Source organism: Symphodus melops (assembly GCF_947650265.1).
Source record: "Symphodus melops genome assembly, chromosome: 22".
NCBI lineage: Eukaryota > Metazoa > Chordata > Actinopteri > Labriformes > Labridae > Symphodus > Symphodus melops.
The window spans coordinates 15,627,125-15,643,704 of NC_136712.1; the positions used below are offsets into that span (position 1 = coordinate 15,627,125).

At 43.9% G+C, this 16,580-nt stretch overlaps 1 protein-coding gene across 1 annotated transcript; it reads right to left on the minus strand.

Annotated features, from left to right (window-relative positions):
• Window positions 1-430: 430 nt before the first annotated feature.
• tm7sf3 (transmembrane 7 superfamily member 3) lies at window positions 431-16,515 on the minus strand. Its single transcript, XM_079334604.1, has 12 exons — window positions 16,067-16,515; window positions 12,491-12,645; window positions 9,782-9,932; window positions 9,339-9,459; window positions 6,676-6,847; window positions 6,412-6,589; window positions 6,074-6,160; window positions 3,823-3,903; window positions 3,571-3,723; window positions 3,347-3,447; window positions 2,660-2,822; window positions 431-2,559 (listed from the first exon to the last, which is right to left on the minus strand). Exons 1-12 carry the CDS (start codon window positions 16,134-16,136, stop codon window positions 2,306-2,308), a joined length of 1,686 nt encoding a protein of 561 aa, XP_079190730.1. The 5' UTR covers window positions 16,137-16,515; the 3' UTR covers window positions 431-2,305.
• Between the last annotated feature and the right edge of the window lie 65 nt (window positions 16,516-16,580).

A 16,580-nucleotide genomic window follows, 5' to 3' on the forward strand; every position in this document is an offset into this window, starting at 1 on the left:
ACTTATTTCCTGTTTGTTTTTCCGTAGTTCAGACCGACATGTTACTCTGCTGATAAACACTTTGGAGAACATTTAGTGACTTTTCTCTCTCTCTCTTTTAAGCTAATGTCCTAACCTTTGATCTCAGTCGTCTCGAGACTATCTCTCCAGCTCGCTACATTACATGTACGGTGTCATGTCCCACCATGACTCAGAGAACCACGGTTACGTTGTCACCCTACAATCCAACAGAAGGCCCTTTTATTTACTCTAAAATAAAAGCAGGCTGGAATTCAAACGGCAAGTAAATTAACGCTCAGTTTAAGACTGAAAGACTAAAACTTCAAAATAAAAGCCTGATAATTTTCAATTAAGTGATTAACTGTGATAAACAGTTTAATTGTTTTTAGTATCATGGCATGTCACGAGGAGGAAAGAAGAGGAGACGAGCTTTTACCTGAAGGCATTTATTAAATATCAAAACATGTTAATTTAAAAACAACATTGGACTTAATACTTCAGACGTGTGTGCATGTGGTTTTGGATTCTTTATTAAAAAAAAAAGTCACAGACGAGAAAAGTTTCAGTAAAAAATATTCCTGTACAGACTTAAAAACTGAAGGTTCGTCAGCCGTCTCAGTGCATCTTTGTATAAAAGCTGAAAGTGAAACTGTGACAAGAGTCATGGCACAAAGAGTAAAAAAAAAAAACATCGAAGAGATTAACAAGACAATCATCATGAGAAGAACCAGAACATTAAATATATTAAACTTCAGTGTGCAAACTACAAAAAGACTGACCTGACTTTAGTCTGATCAGGAGCACAGACAGCCAATAGAGAAGAAGAATACTGCTAATCAAAAGTTCAGTGCAATATTGTGTTAGTCAGGTTCTGTTTCGTGGCTCGTTCTCACACACACCTTCACGCTTTCACACGTGTTACCCATCTCGTACGCTGATTTAAAAAATTATTAAGGTCAGAGTTTAGTCTAAAACACAGAATCATCATCAGAAATATCCGTCATTATCTAGAGAGTGTTCAAAGTATTAAATCAACTTTAAGGTACGCTGTATGTTCATCGAAACGTCTCGCCTGAGTGCGTCGTTTAAAAACCAACAGAAACATTTAGGGTGCAGTTTTTGTTTTCATGCCAGCTGGACGAGAATCGTATCGACCGTATAGAAGAAGTGGATGTAAACGACTCGTTCCCACACAGCAACACCTCGGACCTGAATCTACTGAAGCCTCTTTACACACTTTGTATTTACTCCGTCTTCCTGTGATGAGAAGACTTCTCCAGCTGTGCACTCCACATCTTGATTCATTATCTCACTTGTATCCTGCACAGAGCTGCAGAGCAACAAAGACTAACGAGGCTTTGTTGTCCCGAGTTATCAAGAGAAACGACAAACTCAAACCAGCGTCATCTTGACATTATGAGATAAATCCGGACATTTCTTATCACAACAGGAGAATGGAGTAAATAATAAATAAAATGTGCCTCTGTCAGAGGTTGCAGAATAAGAGTTGAATGTTCTCTAAATGGGAACGTCTGCGCAGGCTCTCAGTCATTCAGGTCCGATCCAAAGGGAACTGGGTTTAGTTGAAGATCTTGACGTTTCACCTCAGATAGTTTAGAACTGAAGAAGCCTTTCGGGCGAGGAGCGGTGAAACGTCTTCAAGATCTTCAACCGAGTCCAGCTGCTTTTGCATCATCAACTTTAAACTATAGACTGGGACAGTAAACTCATTGGGAACATTTAACTTTCTCCTCTTCTGATCCTTCAACCAGTGGAGTCGCCCTCTGCTGGCCATAATCAGGAGCGCAAACTAAAACTTTACATCCACCGCTTATATACAGTCTATGGATATCCATTTATTTTCTGTGTGAAGAGAAGAGAGATAAAGCCTCACTTTGTAGGATTTGAGCAGCTTGTGACTTTGGTGCGGTCAGCAAAAAGAGCAGAAACAACAGATAAAGCACCTTTCAGTTGAAAACAATTCTTTAGTTCTTCCTGACAAGTCTCAGTGATTATTTAAACATCTTTTAAAGTGTTAAAAAAAGTCATTTTTCCTATGAAGGTTAAAAGAAAGCTCCACCTGCAGACTGTTTGTGCGGCTGCTGATCTTCTGCTGAAGCCTTTCATTCTCCGGCAACAGTGATGAGGAACTCAACTCCTCGAGACATCCAAAAGTCCGTCTGGCTTCCTTGATGAGTCTCCACAGGTCAAGAGAAGGTTTTATTTTAATCCGTCTCCGTCTCCGCCCGACAGTACGGGGAAATGATCGGCCTCTGAACAGAGACGGGGGATGGCGTGCGTGGTCTTACAGAAGCAGAGGCGTGTGTTCTCCGGCCGACTCGCTCCTCTTCGTGAGCTGCCGCGCTCGGGCCAGGATGCGGTTCGGCAGCGGGGGAAAGTGGTGGCTCGGATCCAGGACGTTGGTCTTCCGGCGCTCGCGCTCCTGCTGCCACATGAGGTACGGGCTGGGCGGGAAGAACGGGCGAGAGCGCTCACGGTAGAGCTGCAGGACGATGCCGCCCACTCCAAGGACCACCCACACCGTGATCATGGCGTAGTCTGGAGTGACGGAGAGAGGAGGGGAAAGAAAGACAAAAGTTGTGTTAAGCTGAGAAGAGGTTCGAGCTTGGTTGCAGAACTGAGATTTAATTGAACTCACCGATTGTTTGGAAGGGCACGTCTGTGAACACGGCGCTGAAGTTGCTGTTGAGGAAGCGTTTGAGGATGTTCAGAGTGATGTAGGACAGGCTCGTGTAGATGTAGGCGTTTATCGCCAGAATGACAGCGTAGGCACCGACAACGCCACACGTGATGATGTTTCCCTGTCAACAAAGAACCAAAAACTCATCAGTCTGAGTCGAGCTAACGAATGAACGCTCTGATCGTACTTCTGTGGTCAGAATTAGGGAAGGTCCAACACATCAATATGGGACACACAATGCAAAATATGTGCTCGAGTTACAGGCTCCCTCTCTCCCTGCTCAAAGCATGAGCTGAGAGCCGCTTCTCGACCAATGACATCTGTGCATGTAAGTGAGGCTTTTGAGGTAGAACAGAGGGGAGGGGCCTTTTAAAAGTCAACAAGGAATTCAAATAATGCAAATAATTAAGCGACTTTGTTTCGAAGTAACGGAAAGGCAGCAGTGAACTGAAGTGTGAGCAGAGATACTGCGTGATTAAAGTCACTGAACTCCTGCTAAAAACTGGAATAAGGACATTTTAATGGGACATATTTCAAGATAAGTTTTCTATTAAAGAAAACTCAAAGAATACAAAGATACTGTGAACAACTACGGCACTTTATCCCTCTGTTCATTTCTCTGTGAGTCAGTGAGCGTGCTGTTACCTCTCTGGGCCAACGCACAAAGAAGAGCGGAACGATGACCATGATGCAGCAGAAGGTCACCCAGAAAACGGCATCAGATCGCCTGAACACGTCCAGGTCACCTGGAGAGAGAAACACGTGGAGCAGGTGTAACACGCGACAACGTTTCCCTCTTGACCCTGACTGGATGTTTGAAACGGTATTCAAGAGCCGGACATGAATGGCGGACTGAGTGGTTTTCATACCCAGAGGCGTGAAGAGGATGGTGGCAGCGAGGAGGAAACCCAGCATCAGCCCAACCACGACGATGCAGACCATGACTGAACCGAAACGCCACCAGCTCATCACCAGGAGGACGCCGCCCACCACGCCGATCATGGCTGACAACGCCAGACAGACTGCAGAGGAACACAACGGACACGTCGCAGTTTGACGAGAACAGCTTTGACTTTGACTGGAGGAGACGGGATGAATGTGATGGGAGAGGTCAGACTCACTGTTATAGTCCAGCTTTGTCGTCCTCGTGATCAGCACGAAGAAGAAAAACGCTGCGAAGCTGAATCCCATGCAGAACAGCTCTGCAGTAAAACAAAGATATTTAAATAATATATGAAAACCAGGTCAGGAAACATCAGCTGCTGCACGTTTAAAAACACCACATGCTGCTGGACAAAGAGTTAAACGCACTGTATCACATCCTGAGAGTCTGACACGTTCAGAGGCAGAGCGCAGTCATGGGTTCAGACTGAAACAAATATATTTCTGCATCACGTGAGTCTGCACACATCTGACTTTCTGATGCTCGTTCTCTTTCATGAAGCTGCATGGATGAACTAAAATCACTCCGCACGCCTGAGGTGGATTCTAATAAACTCAAAGTACTGAAACTGACGGCACGTGACAGATTACAACTATTTTTATTTAAAAAAAATGTCTTCACTAGTCGGAGCTTCAGTCTGGAGGATGTTAAATCAGAACAAAGATGCATCTAAACTAACTGAACCCTTTTACCAAAACTGTGCCCCAACCAAAGGAAAGTATTCTCTATAAATAATAAAGAAATGACACATATCTATGACGCCCCGGTCTCCTGCACACGCATGTAGCACGCCGCGTGGAGGAGCTACAGGTGGACGAATCAGATCCTGGCACGGCACCTCACTATGAGCACACTATGAGCCTCACTGCTGCACGGCCACGTTTGGAAGCGACGCACAAGTGTGGAGACGAGCAGACTCGGGGCCCTTCGTCGGTCGCTGATCTGTGCAGAGCAGAGCTGGCTGTAGATCCGGAGGAAAGAACACCGAGTAACGTGTGTTTACTGGCCTTTTTTTTCTCTGTGTTGCGTTTTAAGACAAAAAGGGGACAAATGGACTCCAACAGATGCCTAATTACATTTGGAGGAACTGTATGTTGGTGCATAAGGAGCAAAGAGCTTTTCAATTGCAGTGAACTGTTTTGGGGGTCTGGATTACTTAATGCTTGAAAGTGGTTTTAGCAGAATTGTAAAGCCGTTTAATCAAATCTGACACGTACAAAAGCTCCCACTTTCTTTTCCTTTTCATCTCCTCCCGCTCGTCCAAAAATACACAGTTTCATGTTTTTTAATCTCCCAGCACGGCACTCGTGTGTTTCCTTCTGCAGCTCCAGAACAAAGACAGTAAACTTTTGCCATCATGGGAACTCGCCATGACTCATTTGAAGTGTTGATCAACTCGCAAACAACCGCATCGTGCTGTTGGACTTGCAAATGAGTTTGTCAAAGACATGTATTTACATGAGATTAACTTCTCTGAGTAAGAAAGTAAATCTCCGTCCAACAACAAGCACATTTAGTCAGGACGACTTCTTATTCTAAGCACAATAAGCTGTTTACAGCCGCATTTCAAGGCAACTCAGTTTAAGCTCATTTTCTTATATAAAAAGAAGGAACTCTCTGACTTACAGCCCTCTCATGGTCTTTGTTTTAAGACTGAGTGTGTGGCGGCCTTTTGAACATTTAACAGCACATGGTCTGCAGTGCAGTCAGGGTTTGTCCAAACAGCAAGGAGACAGGACGAGGAGCAGGGTGCACATGATGTCTCAGCCTCCTTGATGTGCTCGGGGATGACATGAATCAGACCAATCAGTGTGTCCTCTCTCAGTCCCTCCAAAGGCCGCTGGGCTGCACCTGATCTTTCTTTGGCACATATCGGGTACTTCCTTTATGACCTGTGTGCTCCGTACACACAGACCTCTGTTTGAACTAATGTGATCTGCAGGTTCAGCTGCAATGCTTTAATGATGAACCAGTCAGCTGGACATACAGAGGTTATGTGTGCATGTACACAAGAGGCCGAGCCGTGTCACTTCCTCCTCCTCTGCTGTCAGACGTCCTTTAAAAGGCCCCGCTGTGTTGGACCAAAAGAGTCCCAAGTGCAATTCATATTAACACGGGCGGCTGTGGCTCAGTGGTAAAGTCGGTCATCGCTCAACTGGGTGGTTGCAGGTTCGATCCCCATCTCCTGCAGCTACATGTCCAATGTGTCCTTGGGTAGGATTTCAGTTGTTCCCTGAGATTAAATTCTTTTTTTTGGGGGGGGGTCAAAGATATTTAAAAGTGTTTGTATAGTTGACCTGGTTGCTCGTGAAAAAGCTTTATTTTTTTTTAAAGCTTACTTTTTTTTTGTTGTTGTAATGGCTCATACCTGAGAATACATTTGAAAAAAAAAAAAGCAAGATCAAGTAAAGCGAAACCAAACTGCTCACCAATTTTGAAGAAGCGATGTCCAAAGAAACAGACAAACAGACCGGCCAAGCCAGTGATGGTGAAGAAAATCTTTGTGGATATTTTTCCTGCGAATAATCGTCAGACATCAAACAGTTATTTTGAATCATGAACTGCGTTCAATAAGAGAAGTTGAAGGTTAAACTTCTTCGACGAGCTTTGCCTGCCTTGGCAACAAGTTGGCGAATATTTGTAACGGCGTGTTGACGAATCAGTAAAAAATTTATAATGTTTTGTTTCAAAAAATCCAACAAACGCAGGATTACAAACAATCGGATCATTTTCCAGTCGTCGTGTTTTGAATCATAGACGAGCTCACCCAGTGTTTGGCAGCCGTCCAGCGTGGAAGTGAAGCTGCAGGCGTAGGTGTGGACGGGGACGTAGGCGGCTGAGGTGTTCCTCACCGGGTCTCTGACGATGACCGAGTAGATGACGCCCTGACCCGGGATGGAGTTAAAGACGGCCCTGGTTAAGTCTGTTGAAAACAGCGTCATGACCTGTGGAGAGATTCACCGTCAGTGAGTCACGCCCGCACGTCTTCACCACACATATGCTTAGGCGTCTTGTGTTCTCCATGCGTCACCCTTTTGCCGTTCTCCAACATGCCGCGGACGTCCGCCACGTCCTGGATGCTGCGGAACAGGCTGCGCTCTGATAGGTCGTTCTCAGGCAGGAAGTACTGGTATATGTCGTACTGCAGCCGCCAGCGCGTGTTGGGCTCCATCGATTCATCGCAGGCTGGAGCATCTTGTCCCCTGACAGAGAGAGAGAGAGAGAGAGAGAGAGAGAGAGAGGACAATCAGGACTCACACTTACTCTATGGAGAATCACACACACACACACACACACACACACACACACACACACACACACACACACACACACACACACACACACACACACACACACACACACACACACACACACACACACACACACACACACACACACACACACACACACACACACACACACACACACACACACACACACACACACACACACACACACCCCTCCAATACATGAACCCCCTCTAAACACGGCTAACCTGCTGTGGAAACTGAACCTCAGAAGACGAACTGGGTTAAAAAACAGAGCAGACACACTCAGTGACAGAGAAACAGAAGGGGGGGGTGCTGCTGTGTGCAGAGAGCAGAGGTGACGGTGTTTATGGGTGAGAAAGGGAATTAAGTCCCTGGTATAAAACACATGTTGGTGGTAAAAAAAAAAGCTCTTTTAATCTCACACCACAGCTCAGCAATCATGTGTTTCCTTCTGCAGCTCCAGAACAAAGACAGCAGACTTTTGTCACCATGAGTCATTTGAAGTGTTGTGCAATTCCTCTACATCCCCAGCACGGTAAACCAGACACGCAGTTACAGGAGATTAGCTTGTTTGATTCAGGAAGTAAAGCTGACTGCAACAAGAAGCACATTTAATCAGGTCCCCTCTCGAGCACAATCAGCTGTTTTCTCTCTAAGCGCTTATATTCAAGACGATCGCTCGAGTTTTAGATGCTGAGTTTAAGCACATTTCCACATACAATAAGTTACTTATCTTTGATTTTTTACTATAATCCTTTATGTTCTTTATTTGCAAGTGTAATTTGGCATCAACTCTGGACTCCGAGGTCGCGTTCTGAAACTTGTACAGCCCGGTCTGCAGCGCACGGTGCGAGAACATGTTTGTTCAAAGGTGCATCTTCTCTTTATGTTGTGTGCTGCAGCGTACATTTAAACAATTGTTTTGAGTAATGAATCACAGAGCATGTACCCTTGTTTTTGTTTTTTTTCTGTTAAACTCGGCTTAACTAACGGCCCCCTGCTTTATGGCCCTGACACTGAACAGAGAGCAGAGAGGAAGAAAGGCGTGGGTGAGAGGACAGTAAGCGTGAACCTCGACACAGTCTGTGTCTGGTGTAAAACGACGCGATGTAGTCGTCTGCGTGCATAAAGAGCGAGCGCGGAGCTGAAGGTGTGAGAACAAGAGAAGACGCATGTGACATCGGTCTTCAGAATCCTTTTACTCATCGAACGCCTCTCTAAAATAGCAGCTCTTGTTAAAAAAAGGAAAACAGTGGAAGACGGTACAGAGAGGTAGTCAAATACGTGGGGCAAATAACAGCAGATCAGAAAAACTGTAAAAAAAATAAATAAAATTAAAGATAATTTTTTTTAACCCTAACCCTTTTTTAAACTAAAACTTTTTTAAAAACTATACAGTCCCCAGAGGTAGATGGATAACTGAAGCAGCAGGTTCAGGGTATGTTGGGGTTTGGGGGTAGAAACTGTTGTTTTTGTCATCATTGTCCTGAAACGCCTCCTACAAATGCACAGCGTCTGGAGGAAACGTTGAAATACGTCCAGACAAACGTTTTTAATTCACTTCAAAGGTCCATTTATTGAATTTCAGGATTTACGACAGGTAGAATTTGTTCCTTTGAGCATGTTGGTTTGGAGAGCTGATTCAATTTGGTTACTCAATGATACTCAATCATTACAGAGTTGAGCGCTGTTTGTGAAGAGACATGCGGGGGTGGGGGCTTTTTTATTTTTTAAATCCATCTCTATGTGATTTGATGCGTTTGTTGACACACTGTTCTGAAATCTTTTAGTTTCACTTCATGTTGACTTCGCGGCTCAAGGTGTGATCATCACTTGATGTAATAAAAGATCAGCCGTGTCAAACCAGTTTCCCCTGAACATCATGGAACAAAACACTGAGACCGGGCTTAAAACTCATGTCACATTGAATGCATGCCGGCGAGATTTTAAAAACGGTTCACAGAAAGTGTTAGTCTTTTATCTTGGGGAGATAAATTGGCTTTTTTTCATCTTGTGGTTTATGATGACATAATCCCTCAACATTTTTTTTTTTTTCGTTTCTTGAAGCTCAACAGGAACAAGAACTGAAAACTTTCAGCAAACATGCAAAACCTGTTCCTTCTTCAAATGCATGAAAACAGAAATATGATAAGAGCGCAAGAGAGGAAGGAAACGATCAAACCAGTAGATTTATCTCTGTTTGTTTGCCTTTATGACAGATTTGAAAACTAAAAGACACTCTTGTAAAAAATGAGGTGAGTACCAGCAGCCACCGCAGAGGGAGGGGGGGGGGGGCTGTGGGGTCATGAAAAGGAAATAAACAGTGAGGCTGTTTGACGGCAGCTCCTGGCTGCTGACTTCTGCTGACTTCAGCAGCCAGGAAGCTGAACAGGGCGAGACCAGGGTGAGTTTGGCGCGTTACCTCTCATAACCTAAATTGGCCGGTGCAAAGCGGATGGTGGTCTCGTAGATGTTGTAGTGGATGTAGACGTTCGGGTCGATGTCCAGGTTGAACTCTGTGTTACAAGCTCCGGGGACCGGATCTAAAAAAAGACATGTTCATAATCAAGCTTCAGCATGTTAGACCGATGGAAGACAAAAAAAACACTCGACTGAGTCTGAGCTGAACCCTGCCATGTCATGATGACTGGAAATTTCAACCTCAGTCAGATGCAGCTTGGTCTGCATGAGCTTCCTCCAGACTCAATCACAATAGCTGAGGTTACTTTAGCGTGCTTCAACAGTAACCATGCTTTGGTTTTGCAGAAACCATTCAGCAGGAACTTCCTTTTCTGATTTCTCACGTAAGACCGAGGATGATGATGCCTTCAATAATCCCCAAGAAGAGTACAGAGGGAGACGTACCGGTGCCGGCGTATTGGAGGATGACTCCGGTGCCTGCCACAGGGTCACCGTCTGAAGACGACAGGAACATGGAGAGAGCTGATTGGTCCGGCTGCAGAGCCGACAGGAGCCCTGCATCCACTGCGCTCAGAGAGAGACCCAGGTCTGGAACCTGAAGCCAACACACAGACGCACAAACAAACGAGCAGTTTGATTAAAATCACTTTAAGACAAACTGCATCAAGTCCGGCCTCCATCCAACACTTCAAACGTTACCATACTCCAGGATACAGATTTACTTAGTTTACATAAAATATGTCTCTTGTATTTATTTTGACAAAGTCGGCCTTAATGAAAAGTGTTTCTGAGAATGCTGACATTGATTCAGACTCGGCTAGAAGCTGACGTGGAAAAAAAGAAAAGGAGAATTAATTTTCCACAGTTTTCCATCCGCGCCCTAAACAGAGCTCTCCCCACCACTGTACTGTGACGGGCTGATACTTTAACCTGCATACTTTCCTGCCTTTTTATGGGTCAGTTATGCTGAGCTCTGTGGCACTTACACACATGTTCTCCCAGACCTACATTTAAAACAAACGCGCAATTGTGTCGCACAAACGTCAGAGGACGACGTGAGGCGAAAAGTGAGCTGCTTGAGAACACGAGGACGAGACGAGCTGTCCGTCTGCACTAACTAACTAACAGCACTCTCTCCTTCTGTTTCACGGATTACTTTGTTTATAACCCACGCCGTACGCCAACATCTGAAGATTATCATCCAGCGCCGTCTCCACACTCAAGGCAGTGACATTTAAGAAACCGGCCGAGCGTATGACTCGTCTTGTGTCTCACATTCAGCCCTTTGTGGTGACTTAAAGGTCAATGATTGCTTGTCTGCTTTTAAAAACAGTCAAGAATGGATTATTCAACCCTGCGTATTGTATAAAGAAAACCCCATGATGTGAATTAATCAATGTTATCAATTGGGTGATTATAAAATAATTTGTTCCTAACTCTTGGCACTGTCTGCTGTTCGGCCATCTGAGTACACAGTGATCTGTTGACTGTCTGTCTGAGGAAGTTGTTTGTTTAAAAACACACAGAGCAGCCATCCTGAGGTGAAATTAGTATCGTTTTCCTAAATCCTGAACGTATTAGACTCTTATTCAAAGCCTTGAGCATTAAGGCTTTATTGTGTTCAGCACACGACTACGTTCACAACAAAATGAATCTACAACACAGTTGTTGTGTTGTGACTGAAAACAGGATTTTTCGGGGCACATACCAGATATTTAGAAAAAAACATTTTTCAGAGAGTAAACGCTGAATAACTCGTGTGACGGGTCTGTGCCCACACAGTGTGACTCTCAGTCTGACCGCTCATACAATCAGTCCATTGTACCGTACCCGGCATCTTGTGCAGACAGCGGGCTGGGCGGAGATGCTGCTTTCCCGCCGACAGAAAACAAACAACAGGGACTCGGTTGGCTTTGTGAAAGCACGTCAAATGTCCATTTAAACTTGAAGTGAAGTTTGTTTTAGGCGTGTCGATTAACGACGCCAGGTTTGACGTCATCATGGTTGGATACACAGGTTTACCGCTCTAAGTTCAGTGGAAAGAATAACCATCGATACTCGAGTGTGTTTTTGTTCACTTTTTATAAACCAGCCTGTTTCTTGTCAGAAGAACCACTTCCTGTCTTTTGGGGGGTTTTCAGTGCTGGTGATCCTTGTGTGGCAAGTTTTGACCTCCACTTGCGTCAAACAGGGCTCGACTTTTTCGACCAGAGGTCTTCCTCCACTGAGAGACTCCCATGGATTTGTTTTCCTGTCTCCTGTTTTTAGACTCTATCCATCAGCGAGAGGAAACAAAACAAGTTGTCCGTCAAGCGTGCACCCAAAGCCGGGCTGTCCCGCTGAGAGTTTTCTTCAGGGGGGCCGCCCTGTCTGCCACTCATGACCAGAGGACTGTACATCAGCTGACTGTCACTTCTCTAACTTGGTCAGACGACCTCGCTTCACAAAGCTTCATTCATTAATCAGCAGCTGAACCAACTGGCATGAAGCGTATCTGTCATTTTCTGCTTTCATTTGCTTGTTTTGCTTGTTGGAGAGCAAGTCACCGACACATTCACTCAGTTCTTCTGATTTACTGTTAAATAATTCAACTCTTCTAATCTCTGCTCTTAAGCTCTTTCATCTTCGTCCGGCTCGCGCTCTTCACTGCCTCGACTCTGTACACGCTCATGTTCAATTTCACGCTCGGGGAAATCCCAGTGTACCGTGAGGAACATGTTAGCTAAGTCCTTTTTAATGAAAGCAACGCATGAAGACGATGTGTTACATGCGTTTATTTATTCACATGATGTGAATCTCTATTTATAACGTCGGTAAGAAACAGCCTCCTCCAACACAGCTCGCCATCAGAACCACAAGAGACCACAAACAGTGACAGTCGTTGCACTTTCTGATACTCTTCAACCAATCGGATTTATTTCATGAACAGTTGTGAGAAAACATGTTTTAAAAAGCACTTCATTTATTTCCCAGGCTCTGCGTCGCGACCCGCTGACGATGGCGGGACAGAGACGGGTCTGCAGGATGTTTGTCACAGGAGCTACGACAGCGGTGGAGAAGCATGACTCATAACGACACCCCACATCGTGATCACCACATCCGGCCTGTTACCGATTTGTTACTTCCTGCGAAATCATTTCAACAGTTTCTCACCCTCGTGTAGGAGAGCGTGGCGTTGCGGTGCTGCGTGTGAAACTGCAGAGTGATGAACGCCACCTCAGGGGGGATCCTGGAGACCATGGCCTGCACCGTCTCGTTCTGGGAGACGCTCACGTTCTGAAACGCTCCCGGCAGGAAAATCACCCGGTCTGAGAAAGAGAGGGCAAAGTCGGATTGGTCAGTGGATTCGATGTTCATGTTGTCACGCTGCATATGAAGCGCTAATATGAACACTAACGATACGAGCAGCTCAGCTCACAATATGTCCCATGATCTAAGAGCATCTTTGACTGTGTTTGGATCATGACCACACTCTGCATCAATCTTTAACTATTTCATGCAACAACAACAAAAAAAGTGAGTGAGTGGATTTATACAAACTTAAAAATCAGAAAGCAAACAAATAAAATCTGTTCACAAGATCAAATATAAAGAAATGAGAGAAATTCTGAAGACATGATCGGAGAGATGCGAAGAAGAAGAAAAGTACAGACTAAATATTCCTATCAGGAAGCCTTCATCATCAGAGGCTAACAAAGAGGAGATTGTTTTAAAAAAGGTTCTAATTCAAGCGAGCACTCCTTAGCTGGGGGGGGTGGGGGTTGGTGCCTTACTCAAGGGCACCTCGGCAGTGATCAGGATATGAACTGGCACCTCTCCATCGACTAGTTCCAGACTAGGTCCAAATCAAACTGGTTTCACTGGTCGTGCGCTCTGATGTTTGAGGGCTTCGAAGAGCTGAAATGTTTAAAACTCGTCGGTACGAACAGAAACGTGTTGGTAGAAGAGACGTCGATGATTTATTGATGAATATCAATAAATCATTTTGGGATAAGGCCGCTCCCTGAGCAGCTCCATGGTGCTGTCGTAGCTCAGCCTGAAGGGACTTTATGAACCGGAGGGTCGTCGGTTGAAGTCCCGGTTTGGAGCGACGTAAGGCAGAGCAGGCAGGTTGAGAGGAAGCTGAGCTTTGAGGTTCTTTGTTCCACTTTTTAAATGTGTTACAGTCGATCTGAACTCTGGGAACGACAGTAAAGCAGCTTAATGACGACACATGAGTCAATGAAGTCATAAACCTCAGACAGCAGGTGTAAAGCCAAGGAGGCGAGTGTCCCCTTCAAACATCGGCCAGCATGCTTTAAAAAAACTGAAGCCCTCGACACGTCTCTCTCCTGCAGCTCCATGAACATGATGCTCCGCACGCTGCACTGATTCTAAAGCCACGTGTGACGCTTTCATTTGACACGCTTACATGGAAACATGAAATCAGACCACGACTGGAACATTCAGGAAAAATAATCAAGGCATAAACCATTTGGTTCTGTGAAACCTTTGAGCAGGGCAGCAGTAAATCCCGTCGTCCTGTGATCGTCTGCTTGCGTCATCAGTGCAGATGGTTTGATAAATGAATCCAGCACGGCTGTATTCAACCTTCACAAAGTGCTTATCTGGGAGCGCTGATTAATCTATAAGGAGCAACGATCTGACACATTCAGTTAAAACAAGAGATAACTGGAATATAATGAAAGCAGCTTTGCAGAAGTTTGTATTGCAAGTTAACCACTTCCTGTATTTTTCTACAAAAAAAAAAACTACAAACAGAAGACCATGTTTGCAGAGGTTATAACTAGGTTATGACTTTAACAGAAGCCAGAGGGCAATTTTCCCCCGACTATCATCTCAGCAATCATTTCATCCAGTCCTGTCGTGTGATTCTTTAACTCACTTTATCACGAGAGAGTTCACGAGAGTGACCTTTCCTCACTCTTCCTCGTCATTCCCGATCGCTCACATTGAGGTCAGTGGATCTTAAAGTTTGCTGACCGCTGCTTTTTAATGTTGGCTCTATTACAACATGTCAAGTGACACGAGTTTTATTCTGTTTGTCCTTAGAAGACTTGAATGAGTTCAGTCTCAAGCCTACATTTGAAATGTATTTGAAATGTATATATGAGGTGGTTTAAAAGCCTAATATTTTAAATATTAAGTTCTTTAAGCACTAATAGTTTGCATAGTTGATTTTTTTTGGAACATGTCAACAGAAGGTGACCTCAGATAATGTTAAAAAACTAAAGGGGATTTTCTCTTTACTGTCACAAAAGACGAGAGAAAGCAGGAAATGCATGAAACATTATCAACCAACGCAGCTCTACTCAGTGACATGACGACCAGCACTATTCTGCTTTTTGTGTATTAAGGAAATCAGGCGAAGGTTTAGTGCAGGTGAACACGTGGCACCTTATCTAAAGTGAGTGTTTGCAGGTCAGTGAGTGACCAGCTGCCCTCACGTCGCATGAAGGAGAGGAGAAAGTGGTCGACTTTTTCCCCAAACACGCTGAAAAATTCATTCCCAATCAGATGAATGCAGTTTTCTAGTTTCCTGCTCTGCATTTTTCATGACAAGAGAAGCAGGTTTGATCAGTCAAATAAGTTTGATTTGGTTTTTTTTAATCATTATTATGACATGCAAAAACAGGCTTTTTAAAACACCATAAATACACATACAAAGTAGACACTGAACAATAATAATGATGTGAACAAAACAAACCTCCTGATGTTTCTCCCAGGCTTCAGAGACAAATGTGGCCAGCTTATTACCAACCACTACATCCTGTCGCCATCAGTACCCACTAAAGATTTAAAAGATGCTCTTAACTCATCATTATTAAAGGGACAATACAACAGAAATCACACCTGTCCTCGAAGTCACACAGGTTACCCAGCCTGTGTTCCTCCGGGATGTGTTTACAATATCGACTTCTCTGGATGTTTTTGGTGCTTTTCACATCAATGATAAATGCTTTAATTCAGTAACAGGAAAGTTCAGTGTCCCATAAGTTGCCTAATATTATTTCAGTCTTTTTTTTAATACTGACAATACTCCAAAGTCTTAATCCTTTAAAGCTGACATTAGTCCAGCTGCTGTTTCCTGCAGTCACAGTGAAGACAGAAAAACACTGTCTGCGTGATGTTTTTCTTTCTATCTGGCAAAGTGTGTATTTACTTATCAGAGTAAACACTCATGTGTTTACATGAAGCTTCTGTGGAGAAGTCAATGAACATTTGATCAGAGATGTCCGAACTTTGATTATTCTTTTTGACCTTAAACAACAAGATGCATCATGTTTGAGCTATACAAAGCTGACTGCATGTAAACTGTGAACCTGTTAGAGGATGTTACTGTTCGTACATGTCAGAAGGACAGTGGCAACAATTCAAAACATACATTACTCTATTATAAAACATGTAAATATGTCGGCTATTAAACACCGTCCCTGCTCTTTAAGGACCCACACAGTGCAGTTTAAATGTAAATGTGAAAGACTATTCTTGATTTAGCTGAATGAAATTAAATATTTGGTTGTTTTCTGACGTGTATAATAAACACAATAAACATTTATCTCACAGTTTGTGAGTTAAATGTAAACCACAGTGCTTTACTGTATCTGCATACAGTGGAGCCTTAGCTCACACATAACGCTTTTCTTATCGGTTTTAACAGCTGACTATGTTAAATTAGTTTGCCAGAATCAACGATAAACCATAAAATCGTTATCTCTGAGGACTTACTTTCCACTTGAGCCTCAACTTCAGTCATCACGGCAAACAGCAGCAGCGGGCACCAAATCCAGCCACTCATTTTGTGTTCCTCTTCGTCCTGTCCGGAAAACAAAAACAAAAACAAAAACAAAGCTTTTTTCTATCTGCTGGACTGTCAATTCATAGATAACCTCGCAGCCTTCTGTTTTTCAGCTGTAGGATTCCCTGAAAGCACGAATACGACATGCTTGACTGGACTGTGAGGCTTTTTCTGTCTGTGCCGCTCTAACTGCTGGACGATGTTCCCACGAGAATCTCGCACTTAGTCTCGCGATAGTCCCGCCTCCTTTAACTATTAACCTCTTACCTGCAAATACCAAAACAAAAAGGGACCGAATAAGATGTATTTTTTGTGTGTTTCTTTCTTGGTAATTTGTTGCGCTTTGATAAGGATGTCTACCATTGAGTTCTGTATTGCTACTGTATTTTATTTATTGAAAATATAAACGTAAATACAGCACTTAACTTGTGTGCACTCTGTTAA

Coding starts and splice junctions, on each gene's coding strand:
- tm7sf3 (XM_079334604.1), bottom strand. CDS start 16,136: ATGAGTGGCTGGATTTGGTGCCCGCTGCTGCTGTTTGCCGTGATGACT. Junction 3,904..6,073: donor ACATCGCTTCTTCAAAATTG/GTGAGCAGTTTG, acceptor GTTTTACTGCAG/AGCTGTTCTGCATGGGATTC. Junction 3,448..3,570: donor CATCCTCTTCACGCCTCTGG/GTATGAAAACCA, acceptor TTCTCTCTCCAG/GTGACCTGGACGTGTTCAGG.